The sequence below is a fragment of the Pholcus phalangioides genome, unplaced genomic scaffold (genome assembly GCF_987345545.1).
Source record: "Pholcus phalangioides strain wild (caught in Gottingen) unplaced genomic scaffold, Ppha-v1.0 ptg000004l_1, whole genome shotgun sequence".
Taxonomy (NCBI): domain Eukaryota; kingdom Metazoa; phylum Arthropoda; class Arachnida; order Araneae; family Pholcidae; genus Pholcus; species Pholcus phalangioides.
This window is the reverse complement of record NW_028301597.1, coordinates 23,994,521-24,009,250: the sequence shown is the minus strand read 5'-3', so window position 1 is coordinate 24,009,250 and position 14,730 is coordinate 23,994,521. Positions and strand designations below refer to the sequence as shown.

General features: G+C 38.7%; 1 protein-coding gene across 1 annotated transcript; it reads left to right on the top strand.

Moving 5' to 3' along the window:
- Positions 1-3,657: 3,657 nt before the first annotated feature.
- Bx42 (Puff-specific protein Bx42) lies at positions 3,658-9,092 on the top strand. Its single transcript, XM_089231152.1, has 2 exons — positions 3,658-5,408; positions 7,410-9,092. Exon 1 carries the CDS (start codon positions 3,771-3,773, stop codon positions 5,394-5,396), a length of 1,626 nt encoding a protein of 541 aa, XP_089087278.1. The 5' UTR covers positions 3,658-3,770; the 3' UTR covers positions 5,397-5,408; positions 7,410-9,092.
- The last annotated feature ends 5,638 nt before the right edge of the window (positions 9,093-14,730 follow it).

The following is a 14,730-nucleotide window of genomic DNA, read 5'->3' as shown; positions in this document are numbered from 1 at the left end:
CTCTTCTACGAACTCTATTTTTGTGTTCAAATTCAATACGTGTTTCTTGTTGCTGGTGGCCATCTCTACACTGAAAGGAAATCCTGCAGTAACCAAAACACAGTTTCGCTAAATCAGGGCCTAAACTAGAGGGGTCCAGGGGAAAGGTAACTACCCGGGCAGCAAAATTTAGAGAGCGTAGTTTTAGGTGGAAAAAAAGAACATTGTTATAGAATTACAAACTTAATGTTTTGGAGGCGGCAAAATAATGTTTGCTCCAGAAGGCAAAAACCCTGCTCACATAGGAAATAGAAAAAGCTAGTTTAGAACACACTTCACGAATTTTCACCAATGACTGCTCTCCATTTCTTTCCTTATGAAGGAAAAAAAAGTCAAGCGGGTGTTAAAACTCCCAATGCTAGTCTTTCCACATGTGAACAGGGCTTAGATGTAACAAAAGAGGGGAAGATAAACATACTTCATACCTTCTATCTCTTATCTATAAGTATTAGATAAGAGATAGTAGGTATGAAGTATATTTAAGTATTATAGATAAGAAGAGAGTATAGTAATATACTGGGGTTTTTTTTTCATTCATCACTTTTTTTTCTTACTTCATACTTTTTTTTCTTTCCGTTTTCTAACATGCTATAGGTTAGAACAAGGTTATCAAAACTTATATTGTATTTACCGATTTGTCAAGCAGAGATCCAAATTTCTCGCCAATCGCTTGTGGGGGAAGCGGTTAGGGCATTGCGGCGAGGTGGAGATATTGATTTGTGGGCTCATTTATGTTTTTTTATGAGTGAAATTATCTGCAATAATATTATTTGGAGCTGCAGATAAACCGTAAATCGGGCAAGGGAACTGTTGGTGACAAAAGGTGAAAAAAGATTGAAAACCACTAGTATAACTACATATATTGCGTATAGTCCATTGTGGTCCATTTTCCGTTCAGTCTTTTACGTCCGTGCATAGGCGTAGATAAACATGAAAGTCTGGGGGGGGGGGAGGCACGACTATGATGTCGATTTGTATACACATTACATTAGTCGACTCCACCTTTGACGTTGGGGTGCCCCCCCCCTCCCCTATTGGCGTACGCAAAGGGTGGGGATTGGGGTTCTGACCCCCCCTCAAGCCGAAATTATAGTGTTATTTTGCCGGGAAAAACGTAAAAATTTAATCCCCCCTCCAGACAAAATTCTGCGTTTGCCTATGCTTACGTCACACGCCAACCTTTATTAAAAATATGGAATATTCTTAATGGCACCTTAGTCGGTTTGCCAAAAAAAAAAAGAGAACGAGAGAAACCTTTTCCTAGCTTGTGGGCACCTGAACTAACGTTGTATCTATCGTCGAGCCTCTTCCCCCCCCCCCAGAGCCACTTTGGTTATCTCAATGTTTCGTGGATCCTTCAAGTGATCTGGAAATGTATCCAGTTTGATCAATAGCTCCAGAAATGCGTCCTGGCTGATCAAGTGCTCCAGAAATGTGTTGCTGGCATAGGTGGAGATGATGTCAATTCATATATGCATTAGATCCGTCGACTCCACCTTTGACGCTGGCTCCCCCCCCCCCTGTATCTCCGCCCATGGGTGTATGCCATTTAAATGCTCTGGAACTGTGCCGCGCGTTAATAAGCGATCTCTAAATGTGCCACGGACCTCTTAAACGTTCTGGAACTCTGTGCCGCAGGTCACCCAAGTGGGCTGTAAATTTGCTATTGGTCACTTAATACGTGATCTGCGAATGTGCCGTGGGATCTGATGATCCGAAAATGTGCCACTTAGTTCATTTTAACAAAATTAAGTTTCAGGTAGTGGGCCACTTCCCATAACCAGAGGGCCACATTTGGCCCGCGGATCGTGGGTTTAGCATATATATGGCTTAAGGTGGGTCGCAATGAATTTCTTGAAAGAGAAGTTTGAGTTTTTAGCCTTCAAATAGCATTAAAATTAACAGAAATCGTTTATAACAACATATAGTATGTAAAGGGTTTTCTTTCCCCCGAAATTTAAATTAAAAAAAAAAATTTTTTGATATCACAAAAATAAATTTGTGTTCCTCTGGGGAAGGTGGGGAATAGGGGTTCTTGACTCCACCCCCAGCCCCCGCGTACATCTCTGATCTCAATATGTGTTAGGTGGGGGAGCAAAGCTGACGAAATTTTGTTGATAGGAGTGGGGGGATCGTAAATGGATAAAAATCTGTTGATGTAATACTTGAACGGCCCCTGAATGCCGGATAAAGTCTAAGACAACATTCTTTATGGGCATTGCATCATGTGTATATATTGTTTATAATTTTTGTAATTGGGTTGCTGTATTTTTGAAATATATGACATCCATATTTGTTATGGGCATCCTTTTCTCATCCACGTCGTTGGGCATGTTACCTGTTGTGGCGTTGTATTTGTATAAAAATTGCGTGGGAGGGAAAAAAAAAAAAATTTCTAGCAGAGCGTGGTTTCGATCCACGGACCTCTGGGTTATGGGCCCAGCACGCTTCCACTGCGCCACTCTGCTTGACTGTGATTAGTCTTATTAATGTATATAAAAGTAATCTCACTCACATTTCATTTTTTTGGGGTTCAAAGCATACAAATTACTACTTCAATCATCACGATTCATATAGCGTTATAATTAAAACAGAACCACTAACAAAAGAGAAACGGAAAGATTCTGGGAATTTCGACGGCTAATTAGTGAATTGGTGTGGGGGAAAAAAGCACAAAACACTCATATCGATGAAGAAAGTCTCAAATGGGAGAAGAAATAATTATAAAAATAATGCGAGAAACTTGAATAGGGAGGACAAAAAACGAATTCTCCGAAATGTTGGAGGACACTTGAAATGACATTTAAAGGAGGACGGTTGGTAGGGATGGCCCTATGGTAACCATAAATTCGATAATTTCGGCCATAGAAAAAAAAACCCCTCAACACTATAACTTGTGCCGCCATCTAGGAGATGTAATTAAAACGATGGAAAATGAAATTCATTTAAAATTGATGAAAACTTGTGAAAAAATTTCAAAATTTATGAAATTCATTTAAAATTGAAACTGGTTCTCAAGTAGTGTCCCACATAGGCATAGTAATGATTTATATGTGGTGTTCTGAAAAATTTAGAATTTTAAATTTTGTTTGTATCAGTTTGCTTTTAAAAAATTTAAAATAATACAGTAATACAAGTTCTCCAGCCATTATTCATTTCTTTTAGTTGAATTTAAATTTAATAGATGACAGCACAAGACCTACTATATTTTTTACTAGTTTCTTATTTTCACAGGGAAATGATAAATTTGACCATATTTTGTCAGATTAAATACGGGACGTTACTAATTATCATCTAATTTTCCTACTACTGCTGAACTAAAACTATTTAAAAATTACCAATGCACGTAAGCTAAAGAGGTATATCAAACTTATAGTAAATTGAAACTGTTTTAACTATGGGCCGATGATTTGAGATGAACATTCATAATTGCTCAATAACTACTGTAATGTAATTTATTAGTTGTGCAATTCATCTTTATTGGTAACTTTAATATGAATTATGTCTTTATTTTTTGAATCAAATAATTATTTTTTGGAATTAAAAAAAAGTTGGTATGGGACGTATGGTCATTGAATGTCCAGAATTGAGAAGCAAACAACTCTAATGCGTAAAAGTATCTCAAGTTGTTATGTTTTTTGGTCCTATGTGCACCAGAAATGGTTTGTGATGAATTAGTGTGACGATTTAACTTTGAACGAAATTTTGTTTGCTTATAATTGAAAAAAAAAATGGCCTCCTTGAAGGCAGTGCTGCCTGCGCCAACGCAGGTCGTCCTGGATCGCGATGACCTGGACAGGATGAAACGGCGTCCATTTCCTGGCGGCAGTGGAGCCCTGCTGGTGTCAGCGTCGAGATCCGCACCACCATACGGCCAGAGGAAGAACTGGACGCCGAGGACGGCAGAAGACTTCGGAGACGGCGGGGCGTTTCCCGAGATACACGTCGCGCAGTACCCGTTGGACCTCGGCAGGAGTAAGTCGGAATCGGGTAAGGGCACCAGCAATGCCCTGCCCGTGCAGCTGGATGCCCAGGGCAAGATCAAGTACGACGTCATCGTTAGACAGGGGCACAGCAAGGATAAAGTCGTCTACCACAAGTTCCAAGACCTATTGCCGTCGGAGATAACCAACGAGGATGACCCTGAACTGCAGAAGCCCACCGAGGATGATGTCAAAGAAACCACAGAAGCTACTCGGTTGGCTCTGGAGAAGCTCACGCATACTAAGATATCAGCGGCGATGCCTGTGAGAGCAGCCGAGAAAACTGGACCTGCCCAGTATATTAGGTACACCCCGACCCAGCAGGGATTCGCTTTCAATTCCGGGGCGAAGCAGCGAATTATTCGGATGGTGGAAGTTCAGAAAGATCCCATGGAGCCTCCTCATTTCAAGATCAACAAGAAGATACCCAGGGGTCCCCCTTCACCACCGGCACCTGTCATGCATTCGCCGACCCGTAAAGTCACTGTTAAGGAGCAACAAGAGTGGAGGATTCCTCCTTGTATCTCAAATTGGAAGAATACGAAAGGTTATACTATACCGTTGGACAAGAGACTGGCCGCTGACGGACGAGGTTTACAGCAAGTGCACATCAATGAGAAATTCGCGAAGCTGGCTGAAGCTTTGTATGTAGCTGATAGGAAAGCTAGGGAAGCCGTCGAGATGAGATCGCAGCTGGAGAAGAAGTTGGCACAAAAAGAAAAAGAGAAGAAAGAAGAACATCTGCGGATGTTGGCTCAGAAGGCCCGCGAAGAAAGAGCTGGTATAAGAACCACACAAGCTACTGCAGAGAAGACTGATGAGGAGTTGAAAGAACGAGAGGCTTTGAGATACGAAAGACATAAAGATCGTCAGAGAGAGAGGAATATCGCCCGTGCAGCTCCCGATAAAAGGTCGAAACTCGAGAAACAGCGTGAGAGAGACATCAGCGAGCAAATAGCTCTGGGTTTACCGAACGCGAAAGCTTCGAACGAACTGCAGTTCGACCAACGTCTCTTCAATACAACCAAAGGCATGGACAGTGGTTTCGGAGAAGAGGAGGACTATAACGTTTACGATAAGCCGTGGAGATCGAACCAGGTCCTCTCTCAGAACATTTATCGACCGCGTGGCAACCAGGACAAAGATATTTATGGAGAGGATCTAGACAAATTGATGAAGACATCAAGATTCGTTCCAGATAAGGAGTTTTCTGGTACCGACCGTAGTGCTAGGAGGGATGGTCCCGTTCAATTTGAGAAGCCAGAGGAAGAAGAGGATCCTTTTGGTTTGGATAAGTTCTTGACAGAAGCCAAGAGAGCTAGCAAACGCCCCATGGAAGACGACAGGGACAAGGGCAAGAGACGTAAAGATTGAATCGATAATTAAGTATGTATCTGGAAATAATGGAATTGGTGATGCCTCTGATTAGTTTCAGTCAAGCAGGTATTCACAATGTCTAATACAAGTGGATGCGTGTCGAAACTTGCATGATTGGGACCCAGCGAACACAGATTGAATAAAGAATGGTGTTGGCCCCCCCTTCCCATCTACTTTCTACAGGATAAGTGAACTAGCCAAGCTAAAGTTGGCTCCCTAGCTGCTGGACCAGTGCGGGTTCCTCAAAAGTTGGGTCTCTGGTCAATATTCCAGCATTAAAAATCCACATGATGTCATGCTTTTGGACCATACTTTAGCAACAAATATGTTGAGCGGAACCTGCGGGACCCTAATACCAGAAACAAGAATTTAGCCTACTCTTCCGCCCCAAAGCAGCATTGTTCTGTAACGAGCACTCGGCTGACTGGGGCTGAAAATCCCCATACCTGTAATAGTGTTTTTGTGCACTTTTTCTTAAAATTCTTCTAGATTGTTCTGCAACGTACGTCTCATGTTTTGGCATATTCTGTGCTTTGGGGTCCTTTCACAAGTGTGACAAATGTGCATTTTGGTGTGCCCCTTCCCCCACCCTAGGGTTTAAGATAGATAGAAAATTCCTTTTGCAAAAAAGTGAAAATGGGGGTAGGGGAACAGCTTTAGCAAAATGCTACAATACTAATGTAATGATTAATGGTTGGATGTCTACTCGTTCCGTACCGCCTGTATGCATTTTTGCAAAAGTGGCTACCAATTCTTTTGCATTCCGAGATTTTAAAATGCAACCGTAGCTTAAACCCTGCCCCACCCCCCACCCTGTAATTTTCATGGAACGGTCAAATAAAGGCAAAGGCTAAATTTGTTTCTTACATGAGCGGCTCTGGAGCATCAGAAAAATAATTGAATCAATTTCTTGATAAAAGTCGCTCCATTGTACTTCCTCTTTACAGGCAGGGGCATTAAAGCCTGGGGTGCTGTGGGTGACAGGAATTTGTGGCACGGGTCTGAGTACCCCAACAACTGGTTGAGAAATCAAAATTTTCTACATAAAGCTTAGTAATATAGAGGAGTACCCAAACGTTCGAAATACGTTAGACACCCATGTTTACAGGATAAGTGTACACAGGCGAGATTGACAGGGCTCTAGCCTGGGATGATTCAAATAATTTTTTTGTTTTTTTATGTTATAAATTCATTACAGCGGGAGCTCACAGAGTGTCTTAGCCTAAGTGCCCTGCTGCAAATTGTAGGGGGATTGGTAACGATGGCTCATCGATGAGAGCTGTACAGCTCATTACATAATGTGGATCAAGTTATCTGGCTTTATTAAGAACGATAAAATAATCCTTGTCCTAATTGCAAGACAGTTACTTTAAAAGCAGGACATGTACTTACAAACATTTTGTTTCATAAACTATGGTGTGTGGCTTTGTACTAAAGAAATCAGGTTTATCATAGGTGAACTAACAGGGCTAAAGCCCTGGCACGTTCCTTCAGCCTGTCTTCATTATTTTCACTGCATTTATTCAGAACCTGAGAGTCATTGCCCTCATAAGCAAATTCTTTTTTTTTCAGAGGAAAAATTCACATGGCGTGAGATCAAGTGGGAATAAGCGGGTTGTGGATGTATCGGAATGTTATGTTTTGACATTCTGATACTTCCACAACCAACTTATTTCTCGGATCTTGCGCCATGTGACTTTTTCCTTTTTTCTCTGATAAAAAATTTACTTGAGGCAGCAACAATTCTCAGGTTCCGAAGATGCACTGTGAGCAGCAACAAAGGCACTGGAGGATGTGGCAAAAAAGAGGCTTGCAGTTTACGTTTGCATCTTTGTATGAATAGTGGTAAAAATACATAATTGCACAGGGCAGTTACTTTGAAGAAAACACCAAATAAGCAGGTTCTGTCTGATGTCTTTCTTCCATTATAAAATAAATTCCAGAACTTTTTGAATGTAGCATTATTGTTTTTAGTTTCACTCTTTATGTGTGTGCATTTTTTCATTTTAGATAGAGTGATCACGATGAGTGCTAAAGCGAATGTTCATCTAAGCAGTTTGGGAAGATACAGATGATAGAACATTGTAATATGGTGCACTGGGCTTTCTTTTCGAAGAAACGAAAAACAATATTTTCCCCGAAGAACAGTGCACGACTCCGTGTATGCAAATTGCATATATATATATTATATGAAACACAATTTTGTAACCAATTTACTGAATGAGAATAAGTGAATGTTTCACGGAAAAGTAAATAATTTTAGTCTGTCATGTTTTGTTTTTCTTCAAAATGAAGTCATCTTACATGTTAAACAAAAAATACTTATGCTCTGTAATGTGACCCATATTTGAAGCAGATAAGTGATGTCCATCGCTCACTGCAGAGAATAAACACAGGTTTTATTTTAATCATTCTCTCCATAATGGTCTTCACTCCTGGAGCAGAATTCTCTGCAACAAGTCCTCGGGTGGCTAAAAATTTTCTTTGGTGAAATATCCCTAATACACTCTCTTATTTAAATTTTAATCACTTTTGGTATCATGCATATATATATATTCTATAATTTCCATAATAATCTAGAAAATGTGGAAGAGTATTTTCCCTCCTTAAAATTCTGTGGTGGCACCCAGGGCCACAACTAAAGGAGGGCAAGTGTAAGGGGTCTGGTGCTTCCCCAGACTTAAGTTCACTTTTTCCCCAGAGCAGAATCACCCAAAATTGGTACTGGCCCTGGGGCGACATAGTAAATTTTTGTTTCTAGTTGCAGCCCTGGTGGTACCGATTGGTTCTGTGATGTGCATCACAGTTTTTTTTATACATTTGCCTTTTGGGGGTTTTTGCGCCTATGGAAACTAAAACCCAAAATTTCTCTGTTCGATTTAACTAGTTTGATTAAATTGGAGTGTAAGGATAGCACCAAATTTTCGGGATTCACCTAAGCATGTCTACTTTTTGACATAGAAAAGAGTCACAGAATCCAGAATAAAAAAAAGAGTATTTTAGACCTCTTTGTATCAAAGAAAATTGACTCCTAAATTTCATCTCAATTTGTCAAGCTTCGTTCTTCACAATGTTTTTATAGAGAATTTGCCTCATAAAAATAGGGCCTTATTTGTGAAATCATATTTTTCGGGTAAATAACGGTATGGGCTATGTGTAGTTTCTACATGAGAACATATTTCATGAAGGTTTTGATTTTGTTGATTATATTTCATGCAGGCAAAAAAAAATATGCTTCTTTAATTTTTGTTTTTGTTGACCATTGCACATTTGTTTTATTGTGGTTTATGTGTGTGTATGATACATGTCAGTCATCTGTAAAGCTGCGCTCAAGCTAAGATTGACTGATTGCAGATGCATCTAAAAAAACATTATTTCATTTTCCAGGGAATTTGTAAACTCCCCCCCCCCCCCCAATATATATTAAAAGTTTTTGTCATTTGTAAGACTAAATATGTTAACAGAAATGCCTATTATATAATAAAGCATTTATTTCGATTCCAATGTTCAGTTATCGCAATCATATTGTTGTACTTGTAGAATTTGTAGCAAATGACTTGCATTATATGTCACAACTGACCGCTTTATTATGCCCACCAGGCAGTTTTAAGCAAATGAGCTATGTTCTGTAATTTTGTTCATGTAAACATAATAGTTGAACTCACACTTTCCAGTGCAGATTCGGTCAAGAATGCTTTTAGGGGGGAACCAAAAAAAATTGAAAAGAAGAAAAAGTTTTTGATTAACCTTGTATCATAAAAAAAAATGCAAATGATTTGTAATTTTTGCGGAATATTTTACTTGCTTTTGTATAATACCTGTATGCATTTTCCAGTGAAGATAGCGTATATATTCATTTCTTCTGTCAATTTCGACAAAAAGTACATAAAGTTTGTTACTGTATGCACTGTAAAGAAATTTAAAATGTAACAATATCGTTTTGGATGAGATATGACCATTTTAACCCTTAGACTACCGATGGGGTCCATTGGACCCATCTCTTGCATTAAAACTTAATTTGTAAGTAAACTACATTTCCGAGAGCCAAGCTTCGCTGACTTTTTTATTATTTTCATTTTTAAATGACCACATTATTCCTCTTTCCAATTTTTTCAATTAAGCCGAACGTATTCAAACTTGTAGTTTTTTCACCACACAGATAGCACGGTTTTTCGTCTCCCTGTCCTTCAAAGTCTTATTCCCCCAATATTGCATGGCAAAAATGTAGGTGGTGCCACCAAGGCAAGTCAAATAATACAATGGCCAAGGCTACATTTGGTGCTTCTTCAAAGCAAAGTTTTTCAAAATAGCTGCACATAGAAACAAGACTTTGTTCAGTTTTGCAGATAGACATGTGGTGGTCTTTCTAATGAAAAAATCTGACATTTCAACAATAACGGCCTATTCTAGCTCGTAAATTGAAGCAACAGCAACTCACGTAAGTCATAATCATCAAAAAATATCTGGAACTTCCAATTGTGTTTTTATAAAAGTAGATCAATGCACACAGGACAGTAAACAGCAATCTTTTTTGATTCCTGTTCCAAAAAATTCAAAGTTAGTAGGTTAGTTCAATGTGACGGTCAACTGTCCAGAGAAAAATAAAACGGTCACTCTTCTCAGCACAATGCACTGTGAAACCGAGGTGGAAAATTCAACACCTGAGGAAAAGCCACATATAATCCTGCAATACAATAAAACAAAATCTGGTGTAGATACCATGGATCAAATGACTCTGTGCTATAGAAAGACAAAAATATGACCAATGGTACATTTCACAGCGTAGTCTATAAGAGTGGTCTCAACGCATACATTGTTAGACTGTCATTTCAAGAAGGTAGCACAATTGAATGTCAGAAACAAAGAAGCTTTCTGATTTCACTTGGAAAACAATTGGAGGTTTTCAAAGAAGATCTATATCTAGACAGCCATCATGATGATGAGCCACCTAAGAAAAAATTTAAACGTGGAATGTGTTCATCAAAAAGAGCCGCAAGACAAGAACTTGTTGCAAGAAATATCTCACATATGTACCGAGCATATTACATTGTATATTGCTAAAAAAAAGTAATTCAAATGGAACTTGCTTGAAATTGTTTGAAACTTGTTTCAAACTGTATAAACCTTTTTTTTCAGAAAAACCGAGGTTTTGTATGAAGTGGGGGGTCATAAAGAGTATGAAACATTTTGAAATTTTATTAATTAAAAAAACCCATTGTATTAATAAATGAATCTCATCAACTGCTCTTCAGTTTATTATACTTTTTAAATCATTTTCATATATCTGCTGTAGTAAATTGAGGAAAATGCATTAATATTTAGTGTGGGTGCATTTGATCCCGTCTGTACTGGAAGGTATAGAAATTTGCCGGTTGTCTAAGTGTTGAGTAAATTATTTTCTATTATTCATGTGAAGGAAATTTAAATTTTATTTTTCCATAATTTGATTTCCAGATGTACATGTGGGGCAACTTATATAAAAAAAAATTCTCCAGTTGAATGTCATGAAAATTCAGAAAGATGGCGGCGCTATAGTGGTCTGTAATTTAAGTTACTTGCTACAAGTAGATGATAAGGGATTTCCTAATTTAAGTTACTTTAAGCAAGTAACTCATAGCTAGCTCATTGTATCACTGACATCTTTCTGAATTTTTGCGACATTCAACTGGTGAAAGTTACAAATTATTTCTCTGCTTTTTATGATACAAAGGTTGATCAAAAACACTTTTTTCCTTTCTTTTTTTAAATTTTTTTGTTGGTCCCCTGAAAATATTCAAATGCAAATACAAAGGTCACAACAAGCAAAATGCCCAATGAGGTGGCTAAAAAAAATATGGATGATATAACTATAAAATATAACCCTATATTCTAAAAGCATGTCTGAAAAGTAATAATATGTAATACACTGCCCATGAAAAAGGTTATGGTAGTCTTATCTAATTGTGGATAGCTTTTCGATTCATCCCAATATGTTTTTAAACATGTTAATTGTCTTAGTTTACCTCTGGGGATTGCGAATTCTATTCCATATACTGATAACCCTATTATAAAAAAAAATCCTTATGACACTACAACTTGGAGTCGTCCCTTACTTAAAGATGCAGCTGATTGGCGGTGTATTAATAATGCATGGTCTATCCCATCCACCCCATTGAAAATTTTAAACACTTTGATCATATCCCCTGACATCTGCATTCCTCCAGTGTAAACAGGCTCAAGAAATCAAGTCTTTCTTCATAACCCAAGTCCTGTGTGTCAGCAAGAGCATGTGTAGCTCTTCTCTGCAGCCCCTCAACCAAGTCCATGTCCCTCTAGGTATGTCTCCAAAACCTCCCAACATACTTCAGTCCATTCATTATCCCATGCTTCAATCATATTCATACTAGTCTGGAGCATCTCTCTATCGCTTCGATTCCAGAATGCCCTCAGCTTCAAGTCTTCTGCAAATTTTTGCTAACAATCCTATCGATACCCTGACTAAGTTCATCAATAAAAAGTGAAAAGGGTATGGGGCCCCCTACATGACAGAAGCTTGAACTTTTGTGATACTGAACATTTTGTTACTGAATCGTGAACATTCGTTACTGAATCTACACTGTACAAAGTGTGAGTTTTAAGTATTATCAGGGCCGTAACTAGGCTAGGACAATTAAGGGTGATGTCCCGGGAACCCCATACAAAAAAAGTAAACTTATTTTGTTGATTTCTTGAAATTTTTGAGTTTCTTCTTTAAAATGATTTGCAAGAGAATCGCTTTCAAAATGAAGGTGGGGGCCTGCAAACCTCTTCTTTCTGAGTATAACCCTTTTCATAGGGGCCCCAAGAAGGCATGCTACAGCGGTGAGTATTATGCTCAAAATTACAGAACAGTATGATGCTATAGCTCATTTATACAAGGATGACGTCACTCTCCGCTACCATACGAAGGTTTTTAACAACTGGCTGTTGCGAAGATATATTTCGGAAAGAGAGAAAATTCAACTGCCCCTGCTGGGAATCGAACCCACGTCCTTTCACTTTCCAGGTGAACGCACTAGACTACAGAGGCACAGAATCTCTCAATCTTTCCTGGGAGCTCGTGTACACTGAAAGGGACTGTACATGGACGGCTGGATCAGACTCAGGCCAAGCTCACAACTGCTGACGTTGCCACCAGATGGCGACTTATACAAGGATGACGTCACTCTCCACTACCATACGAAGGTTTTCAACAACTGGCTGTTGCATCTGGTGGCAACGTCAGCAGTTGTGAGCTTGGCCTGAGTCTGGTCTAAGACTCCTTCATAGTCTGGTCCGGCCATCCATGTACGGTCCCTTTCAGTGTACATGAGCTCCAAGGAAAGATTGAGAGATTCTGTGCCTCTGTAGTCTAGTGGTCTAGGGCGTTGGTTCGATTCCCCGCAGGGGCAGTTGAATTTTCTCTCTTTCCGAAATATATCTTCGCAACAGCCAGTTGTTAAAAACCTTCGTATAGCTCATTTACTTAAAACTGTCAGGTGGCCATAATGAAATGGCTACTCAGCGTAATCATCTATATGTTGATTTCTCTCAAGCTCAAAATTATGATTAATATACTGTATTTCTAATCCGTGTAAACAAAAAAAGAGAAAGTATAAGATTTTTCGACCAAGATATCTATATTTTTTGACTGGTATCATGAAAATAAATTTGATATAATCATAAATATATAATTTCATATAATCCAAAGCTCGTGTCTAGTGAAAAACAAGAACTTATCATGCTGTTTGGCAAATCAGAAAGAAAATTAGGTGCCTGTCGGATTTCGCAGGAGCTGAGGATTGTTTTCGAGTCTTTCCATGAATAAAGATGCGAGATAATTTCTTTTCAGGGCCTTTTATGGCATTGGTGACCTTTTCCCATGTTGGTGGAAATCCACAAATTCTGAAATTTTCGCCTTATTTTTAGACTCCAATTTAGACATGGTAAATGGAAAATTTCAGCCACCAACATTAATTTTTTTAGTTGCTACAGTATCTGGGATGTGTCAAGCCGGTTGACCGTGGCCTATTAATTTCTGGAGGTCATCCCATCACAAGGGGGGGGGGGGGATGATATGTCCAAAGCTGATAGAACACCATGCCAAACAGCCTAGTAAGCTCTTGTTCTTCACTGGACTTGATGATAGTCGTCTGTACTTCATAGACTCGTATGTGAAACACAAATGTTTTTAATATGTATGTATGTGAGTAACTGTTATTGGATTATGGCTATGTTTTCACTGCCGTTTTAAATTTATTGTTAATTAGACAAGGTAAGAAAAAATCAATGCGATTGTGTGCCTGTGAATTCAAAAAATATTTTTCCTGGGGTTAAATCAGGCATATTCAATCCATTATTCATGAGTAGTGCTCTCTTTAGGACCCAATAGTGCTTGATACTTATGTTTGAATTTATATTAGCTGGCTGGTCCACAACCAATTTAAACACACCATTCAAGTTGTATTCTTGTCTAGTAGTAGTCTATGTTATCCAAGTTTTATCATATGCCAAGATTTTTCATATGAAGGCTCTTTTGCTGTAGTGGACATAAACCCAGGTGGCAGCACCAACATAGCATGAAACAAGCACAACTGTGACAACATAATACACGTTACAGCAACATTATTCATTAGGGCCATGGATATGCACGCGCAACACATTTCTGCGTATAACCACTTTGTTAGAAATTTGACAGAGGAATATTTACGGATGCATATACGGTTAAGTAGTAGTAATAGTAAGCATAGGCCAGGGATTCTTAACAAATTTTCCCTTCAATATGTCCTTTGTGCCGAAAAGATGATCAACTGCCCTTTACAGAGTAATTCAAATGACAACCCTCTCACAGAATAATTTTCGAAATATAGCGTGAAAATGACTTAATTGTTTTCTCATGCAAACCACCATTGTTTTCTCATGGACACCCAAAGTCTTTTTCAGGGACCCCTGGGTCAAGAACCCATATTATAGAGTGCTTGTCTTATGACTAGAGGTTTGAAGACCTCTTGTGTTATCCAAAGGCTTGTTAGTGTAAAAATTTTCTATAAATGCTTATCTTGAATATTAGCTTGGATGCAGGGCCGCCTTTATCAAAAACCGGGGGGGGGGGCTGGTATGAGAATAATTTCAGGACTCCTTAGCCCATATTTCTATATTTTTTGGGGGAGAGGAACAACAGAATATACAAAAATGCTGAGAAATATCTATTCACCAATGAAAATTGCTAATTGATCAAAGGAAAAAAAATCCCAGAATTGGTGGAAATTCAGAATCAATGAGAGAAGAGAGAAATCCAAGAAAAAATTGATGAAAAAATTCAGAGAAAAAATCC